The following is a 26,473-nucleotide window of genomic DNA, read 5'->3' on the forward strand; positions in this document are numbered from 1 at the left end:
TAAAAATCCTTTTATTTTATTTGTTTTATGTAAAAATTAAATTTTCTGAGATACAGAATTTTGGGTTTTCACTAACTGTAAGCCATAATCCACAAAATTAAAAGGAATATGCTTGAAATATATCACCCTGTTTAATGAATCCATATAAAATATATGAGTTTCACTTTTTGAATTGAATTATTGAAATAAATTACCTTTCTCTTTCGTTTATTGACGGACACAGCGACCAGTGTTGGGGGTAACTAGTTACAAAGTAACTAATTACAGTAACTACATTACTTTTTTTGGTAACTAAGTAAAGTAACTAGTTACAATACTAATATTGGTAACTACACTACTTTACAAGGCTATAGGAAGTAGCTACACTACTTTACTAGGCTATAGGAACGCGCTTTCCTGCGTTACCCAAGCCGTACGATACAATCATTATTTCGAAGAATAGAGAGGGATGAAGTTTATGACTTTTTGTTGCACTTTATGTTTTATTTTGTTTTTTCAGGTTTTGTTCTCATGTTTCCCAAAGCCTGTGTTTATACAATAAACTCTATGCAGAAAGAGTGTCATGTATCTTCTTCTACACGGTCAATTAGGAAAGAGGAGAGTAAAGTAATAAGTAGTGAAGTTACTTTTCAAATGCAGTAACTAGTAAAGTAATCTCATTACAATTTACAGAAGTAACTAGTTACATTTTTTGAGTAACTACCCCAACACTGACAGCGACATATCTTCATTAGTTTAATGGGTTATGCTGCGCTTCCTAGGAGTAGGACACTAGGCGTAAAAGGGTTAACAAAGTTAACAGAACTTTAACTACGCCCATGGAGCAGTCCCAAATGGTATACTCCCACTTCCTGCTCTAGGATTTAGTTTTTATTCTGCCTAACGACCTAGCTCCTTGCTGGGATCTCTGGTCTTGGCATTTTTTTCCTTTTAAACTGAATTTTTTTCTTCTTTTATTTTCTGTTACTGTGAGAACTAGAATCAATTTGGTTCCTATGAGAACAACAATCAACTTCCGAACTGGGCGACAGACTGGATATTCTAGATCCTTAAGGTCTCCCCAGTCTGGCCAGCGAGCGCGCACAGGCCTCAGCTCCATACTAGGTCGGCCTCAACATAGTCCCACTGGACGCGGACTGGCCCGCGAGTGAAACACCTCGCGAGGATGCACACGACCTGGTCGCGGCCTGAATCACTGTGTACCTCTGGCCCGCAACACCCCCCATTCCAAGATAGGGAGGTGGTCTTCCCAGAGTGGTGCCCACCTGGTTCCATGGTGTGATAAGTAATGTCCCCCCCCTCCCTTTGTGGTCCCTCTGGGTGGACGTGGGCCCCTCCTTGGGATGTTTGGACCCCCAGGTTCCCTTCAATTCCCCTCAGCCCCTCTTAACAGTCACTGTGGTCTTTTGGCTCCGACCTCCCCCCACTTCCCCCCCTGGGTGAGGTAGGAGCTGGCTTGCCCCTGCTATAAGAAAGGAGTTTGCATAGATCTTTGAATCGTTTACATCTGTGTGCCACATCCAGGGGAATTTTTCCTTTGTATTTGGATGCCCCTGCTATAAGGGGGGGAAGTGTATGTGGTGTTGCTGACTGGGCTGCCCGGATCGCACATGGGGGTCTTTGAGCAAGTTCCCAGCCCCCTGGGGGTTAGTGACTGGGGCAGGGATGTCCTCTGGGCTCCCTGCGGTGGTTATTGGGCTGGGGGGGGCAGCAGATGCCGCCTCATCTGCGGGTCTGTGCCTCACAAGGCTGGATCAGGCCGAAAATTTAGTCTGCGGCTTACTTGCGGCTGTCCGGGTGCCTGGCCAGGTTGACTGAGTACCTGGCCAGGCTGACGAGTTGCTGATCGATGCGGCGCCTTATGAGGCCGGATTAAGCCAAAAATTGAGCCGCGGCTGTCTGAGTGCCTGGCCAGGCTGACCGAGTGACTAACCAGGCTGTCCGAGCTGCTGATATGGCGAACAGTGCTGCTAAAGGATGCGTGCCTCACGCGTCCAGGTCAGACCAAAAGTTGGGGCCGCAGCTTTGAGGCCTACTTGTGGCTGATGAAGCTGGCTGTCCAGGCAACTGATCAAGCTGTCTGAGCTCCTAACCGAGCTGTCTGAGCTGCTGCTCAAGCTAACAGAGCTGCTAGTGGACTCGCGACTCACATGGCGGGATCAGGCCCCAAATTTAGGCTGCGGCTTTGCAGCCTACTCGCCGCTGGCTATCCGAGCAGCTGGCCAAGCTGACTGAGTTGTTAAGCAGGCTGTTCGAGCTGCTGACCGGGTTGATAGAGCAGTGGACGGGCATCTGCCCTTCCCTCCCCCCCCCCTTCCTCAGGGGTTTGGACATATTGACTGCCTGGCGCCCTCCTTGAACTGTGGGGGGCTGTATTTTTTAGAGAAGTGAAGCAGCCATTATTGTGTGGGGATACTCTGCTTGCACGTCTGTGTCACGGCGGGCCCCCTTTTCCCCTTTTTAGGGGGCTATGTCCTTTATGGTGGTGGACCCTTACGTCTAATAGTTGGTCCTTTTGTGGACCTTTAGCCGGCGTCTCCTTGCAGGACTGTGGTCGGCGACCTCCCCTGCTTGTTAAGTTCCCAGGGTGAGCTTAGAAAATAGCGACTCTACTGGGTCTGCATCCACGCACTTCTGGTGCACTGCGTTGAGGATGATTCCTCCTTTACTGCACATGTGCATGCAAGGGCGCTGGTGGATGCACTGATTGTATCGGTGCAGGAAACTTTAAACATGGTTGATGCAGCTGCTGCTGTATTAGAGGCATCGGTCCCCTTGGGGCCCGCAGATCCCTTAAAGCGGCAAAGGTATTCCCTTTCCCACCTACTGGGACAAAATTGTCACGAGCCAGTGGAGTTATTCTAAATGCAATATGGCGGTGCCTAGGTGTTTCAATAGATGGTATCTCTTGAAGAGTCTCTGTTGAGTAGGTGGGCAGTGCCACCTGTGGTGGACTCTCAGATCTCCAGGCTGAATAATTCAGCCCTATTTCCGGTGGAGGAGTCTCCGGTTTTTTAAAAGATCCTTTTGACGGGAGAGCAAGACTTTGGTCCGTCACATGTTTTCTGTGGCCGGTTCGGTCCTTAGGCTGGTTTTCACCATAGCATGGTGTCCCTGAATTTCCCAAGTGGGCAAAGCTTTTGCGCCAGGATCTGGAGGGGGAACAGATTCCTCCTGCTTTTGCGGAGCTGGTAGACTAGTTGGTCCAGGGGTTGCAGTTAGTCTGTGATGCCTCTCTGGATGCAACTCCCTTAGTCTCTGGGCTGTCCGTGACAGCAATGATCCTTTGGCCCATGATATGGCTAAAATGCTGTTCTGCGGACCAGACTTTCTAGATGGCCTTTTGTGATCTTCCCTTTGTGGGGAATTGTCTGTTCGTAGCCTTCCTGGAAAGACCTCCTCCGGAGGTTCCATGATGATCTGGTCTGGTATGCCGAGAGCAGGTCCTTCCAGACCTGCAGACAAACACCCCTTCTGTCTGAAGGGGCACTCTCACCCTTATCCGGGGTGGGGGAGGACATCTTTGTTTCTTTTTGGACCCGTGGATCTCCCTAATTCAAGACAAGTGGGTCCACGAGCTCATTGAGTCCGCCTACAAGATCAAGTTTTCGGTCTTCTCCCACAGAGAGGTTCTTTCCTTCCAACCTGCGTTCATCCCCACACCGCCTGCGAGGTCTCTTCGGGGCGGTGCAAGACTTGCTAGTACAAGGGGTGATTGTTTCGGTCTCGGATCTTGGAATGTTTGTTTCATGTTTGCAGGTCCCAGGAAGAAAAACGAGGTTGGTCCAATCTTGGACCTCAAGCTCTGGATCCACTTTGTGTGGGTAAAGATGTTTCAAATGGAGTCCATTCATACGGTAGTGACATCCCTACATCAGGGGGATCTTCTGGCCTCTATCGAGAGTAAGGACGCTTACCTTCATATTTAGATGTGTGACCAAGGAGCATTATCAAGAGGTCTCACCTCAACCTCCCTGGTTTTCTCAAGTGTTGGCATTGTTATGCCAGTGGGGAATTGTGATACTGGAGTACATGGATGATCTTCTGCGAGCAGAGTCTCTGACTGCTCTGAAGGACAACCTGGAGATTTTAGTGTGGGGACTCTGCAGGAGTTCAGTTGGAAATTAAATTTCCAGGTATTGGCTCTGGTTCCGTCCACCTATTTGGACTATCTGGGTCTGTTCTGGACTCGGCCTCAGCCAGGGTGCTTCTCCCATGGGACGAGTCTCAAAGACCTGTCCACACGAGACCTCTTCAAAGAGAGATTTTTGCAATGTGAGGCAAGAATCCAAAGTGTCTATACAATCTGATCCTGTTGAGCTGGGGTACGAGAGGATCCCTGATTTGGTGGCTTCGCTCTCCAGCTTTTCAACAGGGTAAATCTTCCTTCCCCTTTACTGGACAGTGGTCATCACGTATGCCAGCCTGTCTGAGTGGGGTGGAGTTTTTTTTTTTTTTTTGGCACAGAATGTGCTCAGGGGGTCTGGACTCTGGAAGAATCTAGAGTACCGATCGATATACTGGACATTTCCTCGGGAGGTGTTTCATCAGTTGTGTCTCCGGTGGGGAACTCCTCAGGTGGGCCTGTTGGCCTCTCGTCTCAACAGGAAGGTACTTGGGTTTGTGGCATGGTCTCTGGATCCTCTGACCGATGCCACAGATGCACTGGTGGCTCCTTTGGATTCAATATCGTCTGATATACGTCTTTCCTCTTCTGGAACTTCTGCCAAGACTCCTGTGTATGCTTGTGGCAAAAGGGATTACGGCCATCCTAGTGGCTCCAGACTTGCCTTACCTGTCTTGGTACGCAGATCTGATTTGGTTGGTCAATGATGCTCCGTGGAGACTTCCTCTTAGAGGAGATCAGTTGGCTCAAGGGCCAATCTTCCATCTTGCTTTACAGTCGCTGGCTTTAACGGCTTGGCTGTCGGAAGCCAGGTGTTGAAGGCTAGGGGGTTGTCTGAAGCAGTGATTCCCACGCTGCTGTAAGCTAGTAAATCTACTTCTAGGTAGATTTTACCATCGCGTTTGAAGAGCGTTCTTTGCGGATGTGAATCTTTTGGGGTTCACTACTGCTTCTTTTCGGTGACTCGGAGTTTGGCTTTTCTCCAACGAGGTGTGTAGCAGCGTCTGGCCTCGGGTACCACCGAGGGCCAGGTTCGGCCTTGGCAGTTTTCTTTCATTGTCCTTTGGCTACGTTTTCTGGGGTTCGCCACTTGGCTCCACAAATGCAGTCTCCATTGCCCTTGTGGGATCTCTACTTGATGCTGTGGGTTCTTCGGTAATGGCTGTTGGAAAATTATCAAGAGATTCCTCTGCTTACAGGCCCCAGAAGGTAGTCTTCTTGGTGGCTTTTTCTTCTGCACGTAGGGTGTCGGAGCTGGCAGCTTGTTTTGTCGTTAACCTTACCTGGTGGCTCACGGAGATAAAGTGGTGCTTCGGCTCTTCCAGTCGCTCCTTCCTAAAGTTGTTTCTGGTTTCTATTTACATAAAAGTCTAAGCACCCTAAAAGAGCTTGCCTTATATTCTTTGGATGTGGCTCGGGCAGTCAGGGTGTACCTGACGACAACTGAGTCGTTAGAAAAATCAGATTCCCTATTTGTCCTTATGTCCGGATGGATTCTGTTAGGGGCTGGCCGCATCTGTTGCAACCATTTCCAGATGGATCAGGCAGACGGTGGTGCAGGCCTATTCCATTAAGGGTTAGGTTCCTCCTTTCCCTGTTAAGGCGCATTCTACGAGGGCACTGAGTGCCTCCTGGGCCTTCTGTCATCAAGCTTTAGTGCAGTGGTTCTTAACCTGGGTTCGATCGAACCCCAGGGGTTCGGTGAGTCAGTCTCAGGGGTTCGGCGGAGGGGCAACAGAGCAATTGCTCCCCACGAGAAAATATTACTGATTGTGAGGTCAACCCCGCCCCCCTGCTTGCTGTTTGAGTGGGCGGGGTGGGGATGTACCTGACCACTGAGATCGTGCCCGCCTGGAAGAGGGAAGTGTGAGCAGCTGAGCAGAGGGAGCCGAGTGAATGTTCCTGGAGGTAGGCTCAGCTAGCTGTACATGGTGGATTCGTTTACAAGCACCTCTATGCTAAGTCTGCTGAGTTACTGCAGCTTAGCATAGAGGTGCTGTTAGCTGACAAATGGAAATGCATGTCCTTTTCATTTAGCTCAATAAGCATTGTGAATGCCCCCTGGTGTGTGCCCTCCTGATACCCCATGGTATGCCCTCCCAACACCTCCCCCCCAGTGTGTCCTCCTGACACCCCATGGTATGCCCTCCCAACACCTCCCCCCAGTGTGTTCCCTCTTGACACCCCATGGTATGCCCTCCCAACACCTCCCCCCAGTGTGTTCCCTCTTGACACCCCATGGTATGTCCTCCCAACCCCCCCCGTGTGTGCCCTCCTGATACCCCATGGTATGCCCTCCCAACACCTCCCCCCAGTGTGTGCCCTCCTGACACCCCATGGTATGCCCTCCCCCAGTGTGTGCCCTCCTGACACCCCATGGTATGCCCTCCCAACCCCCCCCCCCAAGTGTGTGCCCCCCTGACACCCCATGGTATGCCCTCCCAACCCCCCCCCCAAGTGTGTGCCCCCCTGACACCCCATGGTATGCCCTCCCAACCTCACCCCAGTGTGCCCTCCTGACACCCCATGGTATGCCCTCCCACCCCCACCCCAGTGTGTGTCCTCCTGATACCCCATGGTATGCCTCCCCAACCCCCCCCCCCCCCAGTGTGTACCCTCCCAACCACTGATGTGTGCCCTCCTGACACCCAGTGTGTGGCCTCCTGACTCTCCACTGGTGTGTGCCCTCACTACCCTCCCCCACAGTGTGTGTCCTCCTGACCCTCCCCCCAGTGTATGCCCTTCCAACCCCCTGGTGTGTGCCCTCATAACCCCCCCGGTGTGTGCCCTCATAACCCCTCAGTGTGTGCCCTCCTGACCCTTCCCTGGTGTGTGCCCTCCCAGCCCCCTGGTGTGTGGCTTTACTGATCATTGTACACTGTCCTATCCACTCCTGTCCTCTGCCCTATTCTCTGTACACCGTCCTCCAGCCTACTGACCACTCTATCCTTCCCTACAATCAACTGACCCGTATACACTGCCCTACATGCTACTGGCCTCTGTACGCTGCCCTACAGCCTACTGACCTCTGTACGCTGCCCTACAGCCTACTGACCTCTGTACATTTTACTTTGTATGATACATTTAATTCAGTTCTGTAAACACCTTATTTTCTGGCAGTGCCCCTCCCGAGACTAGACTCATAAAATCATATTTTATTTTTCCAATTAAGAAGGGTTCGGTGAATGAGCATATGAAGCTGGTGGGGTTCAGTGCCTCGAACAAGGTTAAGAACCACTGCTTTAGTGGTTCAGGTTTGCAAAGCGGCCACCTGGGCGTCTTTGCACACGTTCACAAATTTTTACAAAGTGAATATTTTTGCATCTGTGGATGCTGCTTTTGGCCGAAAAAAGGTTTTGCCAGCCACGGTGGCAGAAACTTCTGCCCCTTGAGGGTGTTTTTTTCTGGTACGTGAGCTCCAGGTTGTTCATGGTTGAGATCCTGGGTTACCTGGTTGGCTATGTTTAGCCCTGTTGGAAATTTGTTTCTTACTATTTTTATTTCCCACCCCTCATGCTGATACTGCTTTGGGACGTCCCATTCGAGTAATAAAGATGTCACTGTGTCCGTCAATGAATGAAAGCGAAAACTTGATTTTTGTCTTACAGTAAAATCCTTTTCTTTGATGTTCATTGATGGACACAGCACCCACCCCTCTGTGGAGTTGAGTTATGTATTCTTCTGATACTGCTTGTTACTAAACTGAATCCTAGAGTAGGAAGTGGGAGTATACCACCTGGGACTGCCCCATAAGCGTCGTTAAAGTTCTGTTAAATTGTTAATCCTTTTCTGCCTAGTGTCCTACTCCTAGAAAGCGCAGCATAACCCATTCCACTAATGAAGATATGTCACTGTGTCCGTCACTGTGTCCGTCAATGAACATCAGAGAAAAGGATTTTACAGACAAAAATCTAGTTTTTTGATGATGTACCTGTATGTTCATTTATAGACTCGTGTACCACTATTTGCTGGAAATGGTTGTTCTATATTTATTATGGAGTTAAAGTGTGATTACCAGGCCCAGGACCTAAACGCATGGAAATACTGAATAAAATGGATGCATTTTTATTTTCGATGGTAAACTTAAATTGAAGTGTTTCTGTTACTCTTTCTCTAAGGCTACATTTACACCTGAGCGTAGCGTTTTCGCACGTTTTTTACCACGATTTTTACCGCGATTTACAGGCGTTTTTTTGTGCAGGTGTTTTTAGATTGAATAGAGTCCAATGGAAAACACCTGTAATCTGCCCAAAAAGAAGCTCATGTACTTTTTTGAGCGTTGGGCGTTTTGCTCACAGCGTCAAAATGCTCAGATGTGAACAGGGGCCATTGAAATGAATAGGATTTGTCTTGTTGGGCGTTTTGAGAGCTGATCCTAGAGCAGAAAAACTCCCCAAAAACACCCCAAAACGTCTACATGTGAACGGAGCCTTAAGCCTTTCTAACAGGGCCCTGTGTGGTGGTTGTGACATTATAGTTACTTCACTATGATCTGTAAAAAGACAATTGGAGGATAAAAGCGTGCTGGCAGAATATTTTCTTATACACACTTGCCCCAAACTCGAACCTGAAAATATGTGAAAGCATGCTGCATAGGACCTTCTTGTGAACCAAGTGCGCACCAACCCTTAGTCTGGAATTAGAGCTGCACGATTCTGGATAAAATGAGAATCATGATTTGTTTTTCTTAGAATAAAGATCACGATTCCCGGGCATAACGTCATCTTTCACATTATACAAAAAAAAATTGGGCTAACTTAACTTTTTTTTTTTTATTCTTTGAAGTATACTATATTTTTCCCCTAAAAATTGTGTTTCAAAGACCACTGCGCAAATGCAGTGTGACATAAAATATTGCATTTTATAATCCAGGGTCTTTGCTAAAAAAAAAAAATATATATATATATGTATGTATGTATAATATATATATATATATACACACACACAGTGGGTAAGGAAAGTATTCAGACCCCCTTAAATTTTTCACTCTTTGTTATATTGCAGCCATTTGCTAAAATCATTTAGGTTCATTCTTCTTCCTCATGAATGTACACATAGCACCCCATACTGACAGAAAAACACAGAATTGTTGACATTGTTGCAGATTTATTAAAAAAGAAAAACTGAAATATCACATGGTCCTAAGTATTCAGACCCTTTGCTCAGTATTTAGTAGAAGCCCCCTTTTGATCTAATACAGCCAGGAGTCTTTTTGGGAAAGATGCAACAAGTCTTTCACACCTGGATTTGGGGATTCTCTGCCATTCCTCCTTGCAGATCCTCTCCAGTTCTGTCAGGTTGGATGGTAAACGTTGGTGGACAGCCATTTTTAGGTCTCTCCAGAGATGCTCAATTGGGTTTAAGTCAGGGCTCTGGCTGGGCCATTCAAGAACAGTCACGGAGTTGTTGTGAAGCCACTCCTTCGTTATTTTAGCTGTGTGCTTAGGGTCATTGTCTTGCTGGAAGGTAAACCTTTGGCCCAGTCTGAGGTCCAGAGCACTCTGGAGAAGGTTTTTGTCCAGGATATCCCTGTACTTGGCCGCATTCATCTTTCCCTCGATTGCAACCAGTCGTCCTGTCCCTGCAGCTTAAAAACACCCCCACAGCATGATGCTGCCACCACCATGCTTCACTGTTGGGACTGTATTGGACAGGTGATGAGCAGTGCCTGGTTTTCTCCACACATACCGCTTAGAATTAAGGCCAAAAAGTTCTATTTTGGTCTCATCCGACCAGAGAATCTTATTTCTCACCATCTTGGAGTCCTTCAGGTGTTTTTTAGCAAACTCCATGCGGGCTTTCATGTGTCTTACACTGAGGAGAGGCTTCCGTCGGGCCACTCTGCCATAAAGCCCCGACTGGTGGAGGGCTGCAGTGATGGTTGACTTTCTACAACTTTCTCCCATCTCCTGACTGCATCTCTGGAGCTCAGCCACAGTGATCTTTGGGTTCTTCTTTACCTCTCTCACCAAGGCTCTTCTCCCCCGATAGCTCAGTTTGGCCGGACGGCCAGCTCTAGGAAGGGTTCTGGTCGTCCCAAACATCTTCCATTTGAGGATTATGGAGGCCACTGTGCTCTTAGGAACCTTAAGTGCAGCAGAAATCTTTTTGTAACCTTGGCCAGATCTGTGCCTTACCACAATTCTGTCTCTGAGCTCTTCAGGCAGTTCCTTTGACCTCATGATTCTCATTTGCTCTGACATGCATTGTGATCTGGAAGGTCTTATATAGACAGGTGTGTGGCTTTCCTAATCAAGTCCAATCAGTATAATCAAACACAGCTGGACTCAAATGAAGGTGTAGAACCATCTCAAGGATGATCAGAAGAAATGGAAAGCACCTGAGTTAAATATATGAGTGTCACAGCAAAGGGTCTGAATACTTAGGACCATGTGATATTTCAGTTTTTCTTTTTTAATAAATCTGCAACAATGTCAACAATTCTGTGTTTTTTCTGTCAGTATGGGGTGCTATGTGTACATTCATGAGGAAGAAGAATGAACCTAAATGATTTTAGCAAATGGCTGCAATATAACAAAGAGAGAAAAATTTAAGGGGGTCTGAATACTTTCCGTACCCACTGTATGTATATGTGTGTATATATATATATATATATATATATATATATATATATATATATATATATATGTATGTATATATATGTATGTGTGTGTGTTTGGCCCTTTGGGGGTTCTAAGTAATTTTCTAGCGAAAGGCACTGATCTTAACTAATCTTAACAAGTGTCAGAAAAAGGCTTTGGCCCCTTTCACACATACGATCCGTTCAGTTCATCAGTTCAGTCACCTCAAAATGTATCCATTTTCCATCCATTTTTCGTCAGTTGTTATCCGTTTTTCATCCGTTTTTCATCCGTTTTTCGTCAGTTGTTATCTGTTTTTCATCCGTTGTCATTCGTTTTTCATCCGTTGTCATCCGTTTTTCATCCGTTTTTCATCCGTTTTCATCCGTTGTCATCCGTTTTTCATCCGTTTTCATCTGTTGTCATCCGTTTTTCGTCCGATTCGTTTTTTTGAAGGATGAAAAATAGGGCATTCATCCGTTCAAAAAAACGGACATTGATGGAAGTGGATCCATCCGTTAACTGATTGTCATCCGTTTTTACATAGAGATACATTGATGTCCGTTTTTCATCCGTCAACGGATGGATAAAAAACGGACAAACGGACAGCATGTGTGAAACACATGCTGACCATTTGCATTAACACTGACCGCTGACCATTTGCATTAATACTGAGCACTGACCATTTGCGTTAATACTGAGCACTGACCATTTGCATTAATACTGAGCACTGACAATTTGCATTAATGCTGAGCACTGACCATTTGCATTACCAACCAACTAACCAAAAAAAAATTAGAAAAAAGGCTCTCCTAACTTAAAAAAAAAATGCCATACCAATATTGCACACTCACTCACTGTGTATAACTGTTATACACAGTGGGTGGGTGCCTTTTTAGTAAAACACTTCTCTGCAGAGAACACCACACCACCACATCTACCTACCTTAGTCCTCCTGATTCTGGGCTGGCTGCTGCGCTGGCCTAGTAGTGCGTGGCCTTTGGGCGGCATGCTCTGGCCTGGGTCTGGTGTCAGACTCACTCAGTGAGTCACTTGAGTGAGCCACCACTCACTAAGCCTCCTCCTAGGCCTAGGAGTTGGACCTCTCTCCCCTCTAGTCTCCGTGTCCCCACTCTCACTCCGCTCAGTCTGTCCTTGTCCTCGCCATCAGTGCACTGACTCAGTGTGTCAGTGTCACATTACATGTGAATCACTCCGCCAGGTCCGGGCTCTGTACTGTGGGGATGTTGTGTGTTTCCATGATGACGGAGTGGGAGCGGAAGGACACGCCCGGAATTGGAGACATAGTCCCTGACAGCAAAGTGGTACTAGCGGAGGGTGTGTGTGTCATCACGAATCATATGAGTCCTCCGCCGAACCCGCGAGGCTGACTCACCGAACCCCTGGGGTTTGATCGAACCCAGGTTAAGAACCACTGATTTACAGCCTTTGCTCAATACCTTGTTGAAGCACCTTTGACACCAATTACAGCCTTGAGTCTTTTTGAGTATGATGCTACAAGCTTGGCACATCTATTTAGTTTTTCACATTCTTTGCAGGATCTCTCAAGTTCCATCAGGTTGGATGGGGAGCGTCGGTGCACAGCCATTTTCAGATCTCTCCAGAAATGTTCAATCAGGTTAAAGTCTAGGCTCTGCCTGGGCCACTCAGGGACATTCACAGAGTTGTCCTGTAGGCCACCCCTTTATTATTTCGGCTATGTGCTTAGGGTCGTTGTCCTTTTGGAAGATAAGCCTTCACGCCAGTCTGAGGTCCAGAGCTCTCTGGAGCAGGATTTCATCAAGGATGTCTCTGTACATTGCTGCATTCATCTTTCCCTCAATCCTGACTAGTCTCCCAGTTACTGCCACATACCCACAGCATGTGTCTGCCACCACCATACTTCACTGTAGGGATGGTATTGGCCAGGTGATGAGCGGTGCCTGGTTTCCTCCAGACATGAAGCTTGCCATTCAGGCCCAAGAGTTTAATCCAGGTTGCATCAGACCAGAGAATTTTGTTTCTCATGGTCTAAGAGTCCTTCAGGTGCCTTTTGGCAAACTCCAGGTGGGCTGTCATGTGCCATTTAACTGAGTGGCTTCTGTCTGGCCACTCTACCATACAGGCCTGATTGGTGGAGTGCTTCAGAGATGGTTGTTCTCCTGGAAGGTTCTCCTCTCTCCACAGAGAAATGCTGGAGCTCTGTCAGAGTGACCATTGGGTTCTTGGTCACCTCCCTTACTAAGGCCCTTCTCCCCTCATCGCTCAGTTTGGCTGGACAGCCCGCTCTAGGAAGAGTCCTGGTGGTTCCAAACATCTTCCACTTACGGATGTTTGAGGCCACTGTGCTCATTGGGACCTTAAATGCGGTAGAAATTTTTCTGTACCCTTCCCCAGATCTGTGCCTCGATACAATCCTGTCTCGGAGATCTACAAATAATTTCTTGGACTTCACGGCTTGGTTTGTGCTCTGACATGCACTGTTAACTGTGGGCCCTTACAGTATATAGACAGGTGCGTGCCTTTCCAAGTCTTGTCCAATCAACTGAATTTACCACGGGTGGACTCCAATCAAGTTGTAGAAACATCTCATGGATGATCAGTGAAAACAGGATGCACCTGCGCTCAATTTTGAGTGTCATGGCAAAGGCTAGGTTCACACTGCTCGGACGTGACAGTCCCACGACTTCCGATTCGACTTTGCCCTGCAACATCGGTCAGACTTTAATGAACAAGTTCCGACTTGAGATGTGTGCAACTTGGGTCTGGTATGGATTTTTTTTTTTTTCAATACATTTTTGCAGTGCATGTCACAAGTTGGATCAGTTAGGATGCTGATCCAACTTGAATATGACTTCAATGATATTGCTGAAATCGGACCAAAGTAGTGCAGAAACATTTTTCAAAGTCAGACTGACATAAGTCAGACCAGTTAAGACGGCTGTCATAGGGATTCTTTGATTTATATACATAGTTACATAGTTACATATAGTTACATAGTTACATAGTAGGTGAGGTTGAATAAAGACAATAGTCCATCCAGTTCAACCTGTGTAGGCATGTGTGGCTGTAATCATCTCCCATACCCCTGAATGTTCTGATCCTTGAGATGTAAGTCTAAGAGTCTTTTGAAAGCCACCATACTACCCGCAGAAACCACCTCTTGTGGTAGAGAATTCCACAATCTTGTTGCCCTAACAGTAAAGAACCCCCCGCGTTGCCTGAGGTTAAAACGCTTCTCCTCTAATCGCATTGTATGCCCTCGAGTCCTCATGCAATCCCTTCGAATGAACAGCTTTTTTTCTAAGCTGGGATCCCCATTAAGATATTTATAAATTGCTATCATGTCCCCCCTCAGACGTCTCTTCTCCAGGGAGAATAAATCGAGCGATTGTAGACGCTCTTCATAGTCAAGGTCCTCCAATCCCCTAATTAGTTTAGTTGCCCTTCTCTGGACTCTCTCCAGCTCCAACACATCCCTCCTGAGGACTGGCGACCAGAACTGGACGGAATACTCCAGATGCGGTCGGACCAGAGTTTTATAAAGTGGAAGGATTATAGTCTTATCTCTGGAATGCATCCCTTTCTTTATGCATGCTAATATTCTGTTGGCTTTGGAAGCTGCCGCTTGACATTGCATGCTGTTTCCTAATCTATCATCAACCAATACTCCCAGATCCTTCTCCATTTTTGATTCCCCCAAGGGCTCCCCTCCTAACGTGTATTGTGATTTTATGTTTTTAGTCCCCAAGTGCAAAACCTTACACTTCTCCACGTTAAACCTCATTTGCCATGTCGTTGCCCACTCTGTTATTTTGTCCAGGTCATTCTGCAGGATATCTGCTTCATGTTGTGAAGTTATTGCCCTGCCCAATTTTGTGTCATCTGCAAAAACTGATATCGAACTACTGATCCCGACCTCAATGTTGTTTATGAATAAATTGAACAAGGTTGGTCCCAGGACTGAGCCTTGGGGGACCCCGCTTACCACCTCAGACCAGTCTGAGTATGCGCTGTTTATTACTACCCTTTGGACCCGCCTTTTTAGCCAGTTCCGTATCCAAGAGCAAACCCTGCTATCGATACCTGCAGACCTTATTTTATAAATTAAGCGCTTGTGGGGAACTGTATCAAACGCCTTAGCGAAATCCAAGTACACCACATCCACTGGTCTCCCCCTATCTAGCTCACAGCTCACCTCCTCGTAGAATGTAAGGAGATTGGTTTGACAAGAACGCCCATTTGTAAACCCGTGCTGATTACTGCTGATGATGTTGTTGTCCTTAGCAAACTCTACAATATAGTCCCTTATCATCCCCTCCAGAAGTTTACATACTACTGATGTCAAACTGACAGGCCTATAATTTCCCGGGATATGCCTCTGGCCCTTTTTGAATATTGGAATCACGTTAGCTTTCTTCCAATCCCCTGGTACATCTCCTGTCCTAATACTGTCAGCAAAGATCAGGAACAGTGGTCTCGATATAACTTTATGCATCATGCAACATGTGCTCTCAGTCGAAGTGTGTCACACTATGTGATTTTTATTTTTTTTTATTTTTAATAAATTTTTAAAGATTTCAAACCAACGTCTTTTACGTTGTCATTATGGAGTATTTGTAGAATTTTGAGGTAAATTATGAATTTAATCAATTTTGGAATAAGGCTGTAACATAACAAAATGTGGAAAAGTGAAGAGCTGTGAATACTTTCTGGAAGCACTGTACATAGCTTTAACTAATCATGAACTACTCCATAGCTATAACAGGGTGTTATTGTTATTTTTTCTGGATCCCCTAAATGTTACATAGTTACATAGTGAGGTTGAAAAAAGACACCAGTCCATCCAGTTCAACCTATGATGTGTGTGTGTGTTTGCTTTTAACCGTACATTGTATACCCCTGTATGTTGTGGTCTCTAAGGTGCCCATCTAACAGTTTTTTGAAACTATCAATGCTCCCTGCTGATACGACTGCTTGTGGAAGAGAATTCCACATCCTTACTGCTCTTACAGTGATGAACCCCTTACGCATTTTAAGGTTAAACCGCCTTTCCTCTAGTTTTAGTGAGTGGCCACGTGTCTTATTGCATCTCTGAATAGTTTGTTCCTTATGCTAGGGTCGCCAGTACAGTATTTGAACATTGATATCATATCCCCCCTCAGTCGTCTCTTCTCCAGAGAGAATAAGTTCAGTGCTTGTAGTCTTTCCTCATAGCTGATGTCCTCCATTCCCCTAATTATTTTTGTTGCCCTTCTCTGGACTCTTTCCAGTTCCAGCACATCCTTCCTGAGGACCGGTGCCCAGAACTGGACAGCATACTCCAGATGTGGCCGGACCAGAGTCTTGTAGAGTGGGAGAATAATCTCTTTATTTCTGGAGTGAATCCCCTTTTTTATACATCCCAGTATTCTGTTGGCTTTACTTGCAGCGGCTTGGCATGCCACTGCCAAGCCTGTTGTCTACCAGTACCCCCAGGTCCTTTTCCATCCTAGACTCACCCAGAGGCTCCCCCTCTAGTGAGTAGCTTGCTTTCTGGTTTTTGGCCCCCAAGTGCATTACTTTACATTTTTCAACATTAAACCTCATCTGCCATGTAGTTGCCCACCCCGTTATTTTGTTCAGGTCCGCTTGTAAGGTTTCCACATCCTGCATAGAAGATATTGGCATGCTTAGTTTAGTATCATCTGCAAATACTGAGATTGTACTAGATATCCCCTCCTCTAGATCATTTATGAATAAATTAAACAGGATTGGTCCCAGGACAGAACCCTGGGGGACCCCATTTTCCACACCCGCCCAATCCGAGTACTCCCCATTTATCACCACCCTCTGGACTCTCCCCTGGAGCCAGTTCTCTATCCAGGTACTCACCTTATGGTCCATACCTACCTTCCTTAGTTTGTACAGTAAGCGTTTGTGGGGAACGGTGTCAAAGGCCTTTGCAAAGTCCAGATACACCACATCCACAGGCTTACCTTTATCTAGGTGGCAGCTCACTTCATCGTAGAAGGTTAATAGATTGGTTTGGCAAGAATGATTTTTCATAAATCCATGCTGATTGCTACTAATAATACAGTTTTCATTACTAAAGTCTTGTATGTGGTCCCTTAACATCCCCTCCAAAATCTTGCAGACTACAGATGTTAGGCTGACCGGCCTATAGTTCCCCGGGATACAACTCGGCCCCTTTTTAAATATTGGTACCACGTTGGCTTTTTTCCAATCAGCTGGCACCATACCCATCTGTAAACTATCCTTAAAGATGAAGAATAATGGTCTGGCAATCACCTGGCTGAGCTCTTTAAGAACCCTCGGGTGCAAGCCATCCGGTCCCGGTGATTTATTTATGTTAAGTTTCTCTAGTTTAGTTCTAAGTCTATCTTCTGTTAGCCATGGCGGCATTTCCTGAGGTGTATTATTTAGTCCGGCCTTACAAGCTAGGTTCGTGTAGCCGCCCGATTCTTTTGTGAAGACTGAAGAGAAGAAATGATTTAACACTTCCGCTTTTTCTCTGTCCTCAGTGGCCATATTTCCTTTGTCATCTTTTATGGGGCCAATGTGTTCTGGCCTCGCTTTCTTACTGTTTATATACTTAAAGAACTTCTTGGGGTTCTTTTTACTCTCCTCCGCTATATGTCTCTCGTGTTCTATTTTAGCCACCCTGATTTCGTCTTTACATTTCTTATTACACTCTTTGTAATGCTTGAATGCTGCCAATGACCCCTCAGTCTTGTATTTTTTGAAGGCCTTTTCTTTAGCACTAATATACATTTTTATGTTGGAGTTTAGCCACCCAGGGTTTAGTTTTGCTCTTTTAAATTTATTTCCCTTTGGAATGCACTGGTCAATCCCCTTGTTAAGTGTGCTCTTGAAGCACTCCCATTTTTCCTCCGTGTTCTTTGTTCCCAGGGTTCTATCCCAATTGATATTTTCTAGCAGCGAGCGCAGTTTTGGGAAATTGGCTCTTTTGAAATTCAGTGTCCTTATATTACCCCTCTGCTTCCTATAACTGTAATTAATACTGAAACTTATTGACCTATGGTCACTGTTTCCTAAGTTGTCCCGTATTTCTATATCCGTGAGCAGGTCTGTATTGTTGGTAATCAGTAGGTCAAGTACCGCATTTTTCCTCGTCGGTGCATTCACCATCTGACCCATGAAATTGTCTTGCAAAACATTTAGGAACTGCCTAGCCTTGGCTGAGTGTGCTGTTCCTTCTGCCCAGTCTATATCTGGATAATTAAAGTCCCCCATTATAATGACATTTCCCATCCTTGCTGCCAATCCTATCTGTAAAATGAGGTCCGCCTCCCCCTCCTCCCTCAGGTTGGGGGGCCTATAGCATACGCCCAATATTACCTTCCCCACCGTGCCTTCCCTTTGAAGTTCTACCCATAGGGATTCTGCCTCATCCATAGCTCCATTATTAATATCATCCCTCATATTTACCTGTATACTGTTTTTAATATACAGACATACCCCTCCCCCTTTTTTACCCTCTCTATCTCTGCGATAAAGGGAATACCCCTGAATGGTCGCCATCCAATCATGAGAGCTGTCAAACCAAGTCTTAGTTATCCCCACAAAATCTAAGTCCTCCTCAAACATCAGCAGCTCCAGCTCTCCCTCTTGTTTGCCAGGCTTCTGGCATTGGTATACAAACCTCTTAATTTTGATCGGTTACATATATCCTCGTTTGATGTTTTTAGGCTGCTCTCCTGATTTTGCCCCATACCCACCCTGGGTATAGGAGCTCTGAGCACCCTACCGCTATCGCCCCCAATTCTGCCCTCTGAAACTTGCTTTCCACTGGCTAATTCTACATCTGTACCCTCCCCCCATTCCCTAGTTTAAAAGCCCCTCTAACTTTGTGGCCATCCTCACACCCAGTACGGCTGCACCCTCCCCATTTAGGTGCAATCCGTCCCTACCAAAGAGCCGGTGGCCGACTGAGAAGTCAGCCCAGTTCTCCAGGAACCCGAAACCCTCCTTACTACACCAGCTCCTCAGCCACCCGTTAACTTCCCTAATCTCCCGCTGCCTCTCTGGTGTGGCTCGAGGTACAGGTAGTATTTCGGAAAATACTACCTTGGAGGTCCTTCTCCTCAACTTAGCGCCTAAGTCCCTGAAATCGTTTAGGACTCTCCATCTTCCTCTGCCTATGTCATTGGTACCCACGTGTACCATGACAGCTGGGTCTTCCCCAGCCCCACCCAATAATCTGTCCACCCGATCCGCGATGTGCCGAACCCTAGCGCCCGGCACACAACAGACTGTTCGGCACACACGGTCTTTGTCACAGATTACACTGTCTGTCCTTCTAATAATTGAGTCCCCTACCACCAGCACCTGTCTTTCCTTTCCCTTTCTCCCGGCCTTACTGGAGGAGTTCTTCCCCTGGCAGCTAGGGGCGTCACTCTGCTCCAGCAATGCTGGTCCCTGACTGGTTTCCTCAACATCACACAACGGGGCGTATCTATTGGGGTGCTCCAGCCCGGGACCAGCCTCCTTGCCTTGTTCCCTTCTACCCCTCCTAACTGTCACCCCTCTAAACTGCTCTGATGCCTGCACCTCCAATACTCCGCCCACCTCTGTGCAGGCCCCTGTCTGCACCTGACTGGTACGATCCTGGCTCTCCTCCGGTATGGACATTCGTCTCAGTGTTGCCAGCTGCTTCCCTAGATTCAGGACCTGAGCTTTCAGGGAAGCAATGTGCTTACATTTTGTGCATTTGTATTCGCCCTCGATCACATGTCTGAGGAACGCATACATATTACAAGATGTACACCGAGCCGCATCTCCACACCCGCCGGGCATTGTACCTACTAATCTAATCTAATGGGGATTCAGTGATTTACGTCCATCCTATGTGGCTATTTCCTGGCTTCCTAACTCTACCTTCTCACCCTCTGGTACTCCGCTACCCTCACTTGACACTCAGTTGTACAACACTCACAATCTCACAGCCCGGTCAGTCGCACAACACTGCCAGTCGCACCACCGGTCAGTTGCACAACACTCACAGTCTCACAGCCCGGTTCAGTCGCACCACACTCACAATCGCACAGTCCGGTCAGTCGCACCACACTCACAATCGCACAGCCTGGTTAGTCGCACAACACTCTCAGTTGCCCAACACTCAGTCGCACCGCCCAGTCAGTCGCACCACACTCACAGTCGCACAACCCTCACAGACACACCGCCCGGTCAGTCGCACCACACTCAGACACATAGATACTCACCAGTCGCAAAGACACTCACCAGTCGCAAAGACACTCACCAGTCGCAAAGATACTCACCAGTCGCAAGGACACTCACTGTAATTCTTATTAGCTGTATTGCAAATCATGTGAATGATCTGTCTCTCATCCTTTTATCCATCTTATCCATGTCCAAATTATCTTTCCATTGTTTTGGGTTTTTGTAGGATGAGAATCTTTGTGGTGGTTTACACACTCACATGCTTCAATAAAAAAAATGTCAGTATACGTGTTAAGCTTCATTTACTTGGGCATATGTGTATTTTCTGCCCGCAATGTGGGTTATTGCTGGCAGGGCTGACAGAAGATCTAGCGTGAAATGCATGCCTAAAGTATCATCTTCTGCAGTTCTTCTGTTGACTTATGCATGCATTTACACATGTTTATGTGCATACATGCATAAAATATACTACTAAACGCAGCACTCCTCTTTTCTTGTAGAGTGAACTGTGTGTTTGGCTGTATTTACTGTATAGCTGCGTTTTAGAAGTGTACAAAATTGCATATTGTACACATCTAAATGCAGCATTGTAGACACCTGTGTGAATAAGCACTGATTTTCAAGTTTGTGTTACTGTAAGCTTTTGCACTTGGTATGCTGACTAGTAATATTTCCTAGTTTCTCACAGCACGGCATCATCTTTCTTTTCTTTCCATCCACCTTATTACATAAAAGAAAAGTGGTGGCTTCAAGTGTTAATCCCTACTGAAAATGCTGGTGCTTGACTTCAATGCTGACCCTTTGGCTTCAATATTTGAGTCACTGACTTGCAACAAGCATGCAGACTGTGAGAAAAGCAGGGGTTTGGTAAAGTTAACAGAGGATATTATTCATGAACAGGTTCCCGCAACCTTCTAGCACCACAGGTACTCTCTAGTACCATACAGTTTATTTAACAGCGCACACACTGCTAAGTGAGTATGTCCACATGTGTGTTTTGACTTGGAACAAGCAGGAGGTCAGACCTTAGAGCCCTTTCACACTGAGGCACTTGAAAACTGCCCATAAAAAGCTGGGAGCTTTTGGAGTGCTTTTGAAGCTTTAGCAGTGTGCTTTTTTCTGGACACGTGATTCAAAAACTGCTTCAAGAACCATTTTGACGCGCCTTTGAAGCGCTTTTATGGCGATTTCCATTCATTTCAATGGAGGGGAGTTTTTGAGGCATTTTTTTAGCGTTCCAAAGATGCTACTTGCAGGATCTTTTTCACCACCCAACCCCCCCAGCACACCACCCCCGTGTGAAAGCATTCATTGATTTTGATGGGAATAGGTTTTCTTGAGCATTTTTTTAGGCACTTTTTCTTTAGCTCCAAAGCACTTGGAAAGTGACTCAGTGTGAAAGGGCTCTTAGAGCGAGCAGTCCAGAAGTGTGGCAGGGGCCCAGAGTCTTCTCTAATTGTGTGAGTAATCAAAGTTATCAGGTATGGTGTGAAAGGTGCGCTGATTAAATAATTGGGAAGCTGCAACCTTAGAGCCAATTATGGTGAAAATGTGAATGAAAGGTGTATACCTGATGATATATACACCTTTCAATCAAAGTTATCAGACTGATAATCAGGAGGCTGGAATTTTACATTGTGTTAGCTGGATCTTAAATATTTTTCATAATTTGGTTAAAAAAAAAGACACAAGTCTATCTTGATATGTACTCCTATACTAGAAACCAATGCTATTGCATTCAAATAGATGTGTTTTTTCTGCAGTTTATTACTTGGGGAAGGGCAATATGGAAAGTTCCTTACCTATATTACAATACATGAGAAAAAACCTGTATGTATTGACATGTGATTTAATGTTTATTAATAGATGTGAGAATGAATGCAGTAATGTGCACTACAATTGTGCGTTACTGTATGTAGACTTTTTTTTTTTTTTTTATCTGGTCCTGCAAATGTAAATGTGCAAACAGTATAGAGATTGTAATGTTTTATTTATGTATCTGTTTTCTTTTAAGCTACTTTTTAGTGGATTCGGAAGGGAAGGTGTTATTGCAGCAAGATGGAGTATTCAGAAGCAACTGTATGGACTGCTTGGATCGTACAAACGTTATCCAGAGTCTCTTGGCACACCGTTCTCTTCAAGCACAATTACAAGTATGTTGTTTCTCTTTTCTTTTTTTTTTCAGTTTAGATTTTAGAAAGATGTTTGAGGATATGTAGAATATATGCTAAAGAAGTGCTAGAATTTCAAAGTGTCTACTAGATCTAAAACACATAGATCACATGTATGAGTGTTTATTACATAGCAAATATAGGTGACTCTCTAGCAGTTGTTGAAGCAAAATTGTATACTGTGATCTTAATTTCCATGTAATTAATTATCATAGCTGTGTATATTTTATCTCTGGAAAGCAACAATATTACTATTTTAAAATATTTGATATAAGCAAAACCTAAAAATTACTTTAACTTCTTTTCTGTAGCAAAGTCTCAGTTATGATAGAGCTTTTAGAGGAGCACTCCATAGAAATGACTAAATGCAATTTATGAAGTCTACTGTCAAAGGGTTTGCAATACTAAAAGCCAGTTTTGTGATTTACACACATCTGCGTCACTGCACAGCCTGGCTTGTGACAAATTTATTTCAACAATTCCACTTCCTATGTCACTACTCCATCTCCAGCATGTTAGCATGAAGATGATATACAATGCAATAAAGCCGAACCAGAAGTTAGGTAAATTACTTGCTGTGTGATTTAGCAGAGCTATGTAATTTACAGGGTTAGTTGTACACATGCTTTGACAAGTATATTTGTATTCAAGTTTGTATATAGCTGTTTACCAGAGATTCCACTTTTATTTTACGCTGTTTATTGCTCTCAAAACACTTTGTACAAAATTCAAAAATGTATACATATCCGCTATGCACACACACAGAGGTTCCAATTTAGCACATATCAGAATCTTACTACAGGGATTCTGGCTCATGCTAGCTATTATTATCTGTAATTTAAAGTAAAGCAGGGGTGTCCAAACTATGGCCTTCCAGCTGTTCAGGAACTACAATTCCCATGAGGCATTGTAAATCTCTGACATTCACAGACATAACTAGACATGATGGAAATTGTAGTTCCTGAACAGCTGGAGGGCCATAGTTTGGACACCCCTGATAGTAAAGGCATCTAGCAGGTAGAGTTGAAAGGCCATGGCAGGTGTTCAGGCCAAGGAACTCATGCACCAAAAATATCTGCTAAAGTGGTAGTAGGCTGTGAAGGGTAATTTCTTTCTTGCCAATTGTGGGACACACAAGAAGTCTTCGGATTGGGCAAGGGTAGAAAAAAAAAGGCTGTTGGATAGCCCAAGATAACCCCTCTCATTATCAGCATGTCTGTGTGTTGTTTTGATTTTTTGCTAGTGTCCTAGGAGTGGAGATGTATTTTCTTCAGCTCTGCTGGTAAAAATGTAACCTATTACTAGCACTTATTTTTTTCATTTTGCTTTACTCCAAACTCTTCTCTACATCACTGTGATTGCTTTTGGAGTGCTGTGTTTGGACCTACTGCACTGGATGTTGAGGGGATAACCTTGAAATTACCTATGAGCTCTGGTATCCACATATACAGGAAAAGAGATTTAACCTCAAAAATACGAAAATTCTTCAGAGTAAGAGCTGTGAAAAGGTGGAATAGACTCCCACAAGAACTCGTTCTAGCCAGCTCAGTAGATTGTTTTAAAAAAAACCTACCTTCTTTACTAAATGCTGTGTTCCTCTGCCTTCCTACAGTGATCTGACAGCAAATAAATAAACTAAGTAATAATGAATCTTCAATAATGTATACAGTTGTATACTGTTACCCAAAAATTTGAGGGGTAGAAGAACAATTATTGTTCTAATGTGAGTATAATTATATAATAACAGTGTCCGAGCAATAGGCGGGGAATGGGTATTTGCTACCCGGATGAGTTAAATATAAGAATTGCTCGGGCAATGGTGTCTAGATGGGTGTTGCCAGCATCCCTAATATGATATCAAAGGACAAAAGGGGTTCCCCTAGGGGCGGGACTTTATCTGCAATTACCCATCAAAAATGTACACAAGAGTAAAAGTATACAAAAGTTTATTTAAACTCATGAATGAATTTATAACAAAAATATGAAAAAAACATGAAAAAACACATATCAATTTAAAAACAAGATGTAATACAAGCGGCTGAGGTACATCAACAGAAGGATGAGAGAGAGAGAGAGCGTAGCAATATCCCAAATAGAGACTGACGCGTTTCGGGCGTGGCCCTTCTCAAAGGTCAATTGGGATTCATCTCTGAATGTAAGTAGGACATGTCAGTCTATAAATAATGACTATATTGTATATATCAATACATCATCACATAGTATATAATATATTACACAGTATAACAACAAACATTGCATCTGCTGTACAATCAAAGAATAGCATGTTATGTGAGATATATATAAACATAGTAGGTAATACGCACCACTCAAATCATTCCAGATGTATTTTGCCACATATAGAACTTTGCTGCAGTTGGAGAGCATGCAGCAATAAAAGAAAAAGAGCGCTCAAGGCAGGGGAAAGGAAAAAATTGTAAGGCCATCAAGGTATGGCCGTATAATTGCAGCAGTATGTGTTGTCTGAGAGTAACAAATTAAAAATCAAAAAATCATCGGTCACTGACTCCTCACAATTTTTCCCACAAGGATCCCAAGTGGCTCGGCAGAAATATCTGGGAAAGAAAAGGTAGAGAGTATTTTCCATATCAGTTAAGATGGTCTGGCATGTAAATGGGTGTCAGCCAGAAAAAGATTCCAGTGTGAATGCATAAACTTGTACCTGTAATCTGTATATAGTTCCTGATCAGAGTACTTAAGTTATACTTAGAATAGCGGGATATGTCTTCAAGGGAAGTAAGAGAGTATATATAAATAGGATTAGTGAACCGTATTTCAACCATAAGAATTGAAAGAGAGAAGCAAGGAAAAAAGGAAGGGGGAAGTGGGGGGGGGAGTGAAACAAAATGAAAATATCTAGGTCCTCTGTGTTGACCTTAAAGTGAACAACTCAACACCAAGTTCACTATATGGACCCCTTATGTATTTATACATGTTGATCATATCCCCCCTTAATCTCCTCTTCTCAAGAGAGAATAAATTCAGTTCCTCTAATATTTTCTCATAGCTGAGCTCCTCCATGCCTCTTATCAGTTTGGTTGCCCTTCTCTGCACTTTCTCCAGTTCCCCGATATCCTTTTTAAGAACTGGTGCCCAAAACTGAACTGCATATTCCAGATGAGGTCTTACTAATGATTTGTACAGGTTTGTCTCCAGGTGCAGGAGTCCTCTACCTGTAGCAGTGGCTAGTTCTTTCCTTCTTATAGGACCCTTTCTCACAGATGGACCGCTCAGATCCGCCTGTCAGTTTTTTTGGCGGATCTGAACGGTCCCCCCATGCATCCCTATGGGGCATCGGATGTCAGCGGAGACATGTCCGCTGACATCCGATCCGTCAAATCTGGACGGATGGAAACCCTATTTTCCATCTGTCCAGCGGATCAGATGGGATCAGATGAGAACGGACCGATGGTCCGTTCCCATCCGATTCCCCCATAGAGATGTATGGGGCTCTGACAGCTGTGTCTCCGTACACAGTGTGGAGAACAGCTGTCATTCTCCTGCTCAGCGGGGGATCGATCCCCCGCTGAGATAAACGGAGTCCGTCCGACGGACACATAGTGTGAAAGAGCCCTAACACTTCTTTCTAATCTGCTACTTAGGCTAAAGATAGGGGGCTTTCTGGTGATTCTCTTTCCTCTGGATTGATCGAGATGAATTAACTTTGTTGAACTGGAGAGGCACCTGACTCCATGAGCTTGAACAGATTGATTTCAGTCAGCAGCATCTGTGGGAATCTTACAAGTATAAGAAGGCCTTTCTAGCAATGTCTATCCCGTGGGGGGGTTATCCCTGGCTAGGCTGGCCTACAACTTTTTTTTTTTTGTCAATGATTAATCCTTAGATAGAAGCAGTAAAATCTGAAGGTTAAAGGCTTCCTGTGCCCCTCATAATACTTGAAGAAAAGGTTTTTACAGTGAGTATCAATACCTACAGAAAATGAAATGCCACCTTTACTCCTTTCTAAAAACTTAGAAACATTTGTAAAAGTTTGGAGTTTGGTTACCCAATTGTGAACTGCTATGCAAAATGTTGTCTTTTGGTAATTTTTACCTTTTTATGAGTCTTTTATTTGCTTTAAATTTAGGCTCTGTTTACTGGGTAATTTCAGTTCTGTTTTCTTAGAATTTTGCAATTTCATTTGTTTCCTATTTTAGAGACTTGGTGTGCTCCATATTGGACAGAGAATTGAAGAGCAAGCACAGTTTGAAAAAATATACAAAAACGGTATGTTTCCTCAGATTTTTCATGTGGACGACTGTGTGAAAGCCAAATGTACCATACTGTGCTTTTATAGCAAATATCTGTAGAAATTAGATGTGATTTTCGTTAACACTTGAGGATTTTGAACATAAGGGATACATTTAAACAAA

At 44.8% G+C, this 26,473-nt stretch overlaps 1 protein-coding gene across 1 annotated transcript in view; it reads left to right on the forward strand.

Annotated features, from left to right (window-relative positions):
- Nucleotides 1–26,473, forward strand: part of SACM1L (SAC1 like phosphatidylinositide phosphatase) — a 267,712-nt gene that overhangs the window by 149,790 nt on the left and 91,449 nt on the right. The window contains exons 14-15 of the mRNA XM_082257843.1: nucleotides 21,926–22,064; nucleotides 26,258–26,327. Of these exons, the coding sequence (XP_082113969.1) occupies nucleotides 21,926–22,064; nucleotides 26,258–26,327 (209 nt within the window). The remainder of the gene's footprint in view (nucleotides 1–21,925; nucleotides 22,065–26,257; nucleotides 26,328–26,473) is intronic.

Source organism: Pelophylax lessonae (genome assembly GCF_965119305.1).
Source record: "Pelophylax lessonae genome assembly, chromosome: 5".
NCBI lineage: Eukaryota > Metazoa > Chordata > Amphibia > Anura > Ranidae > Pelophylax > Pelophylax lessonae.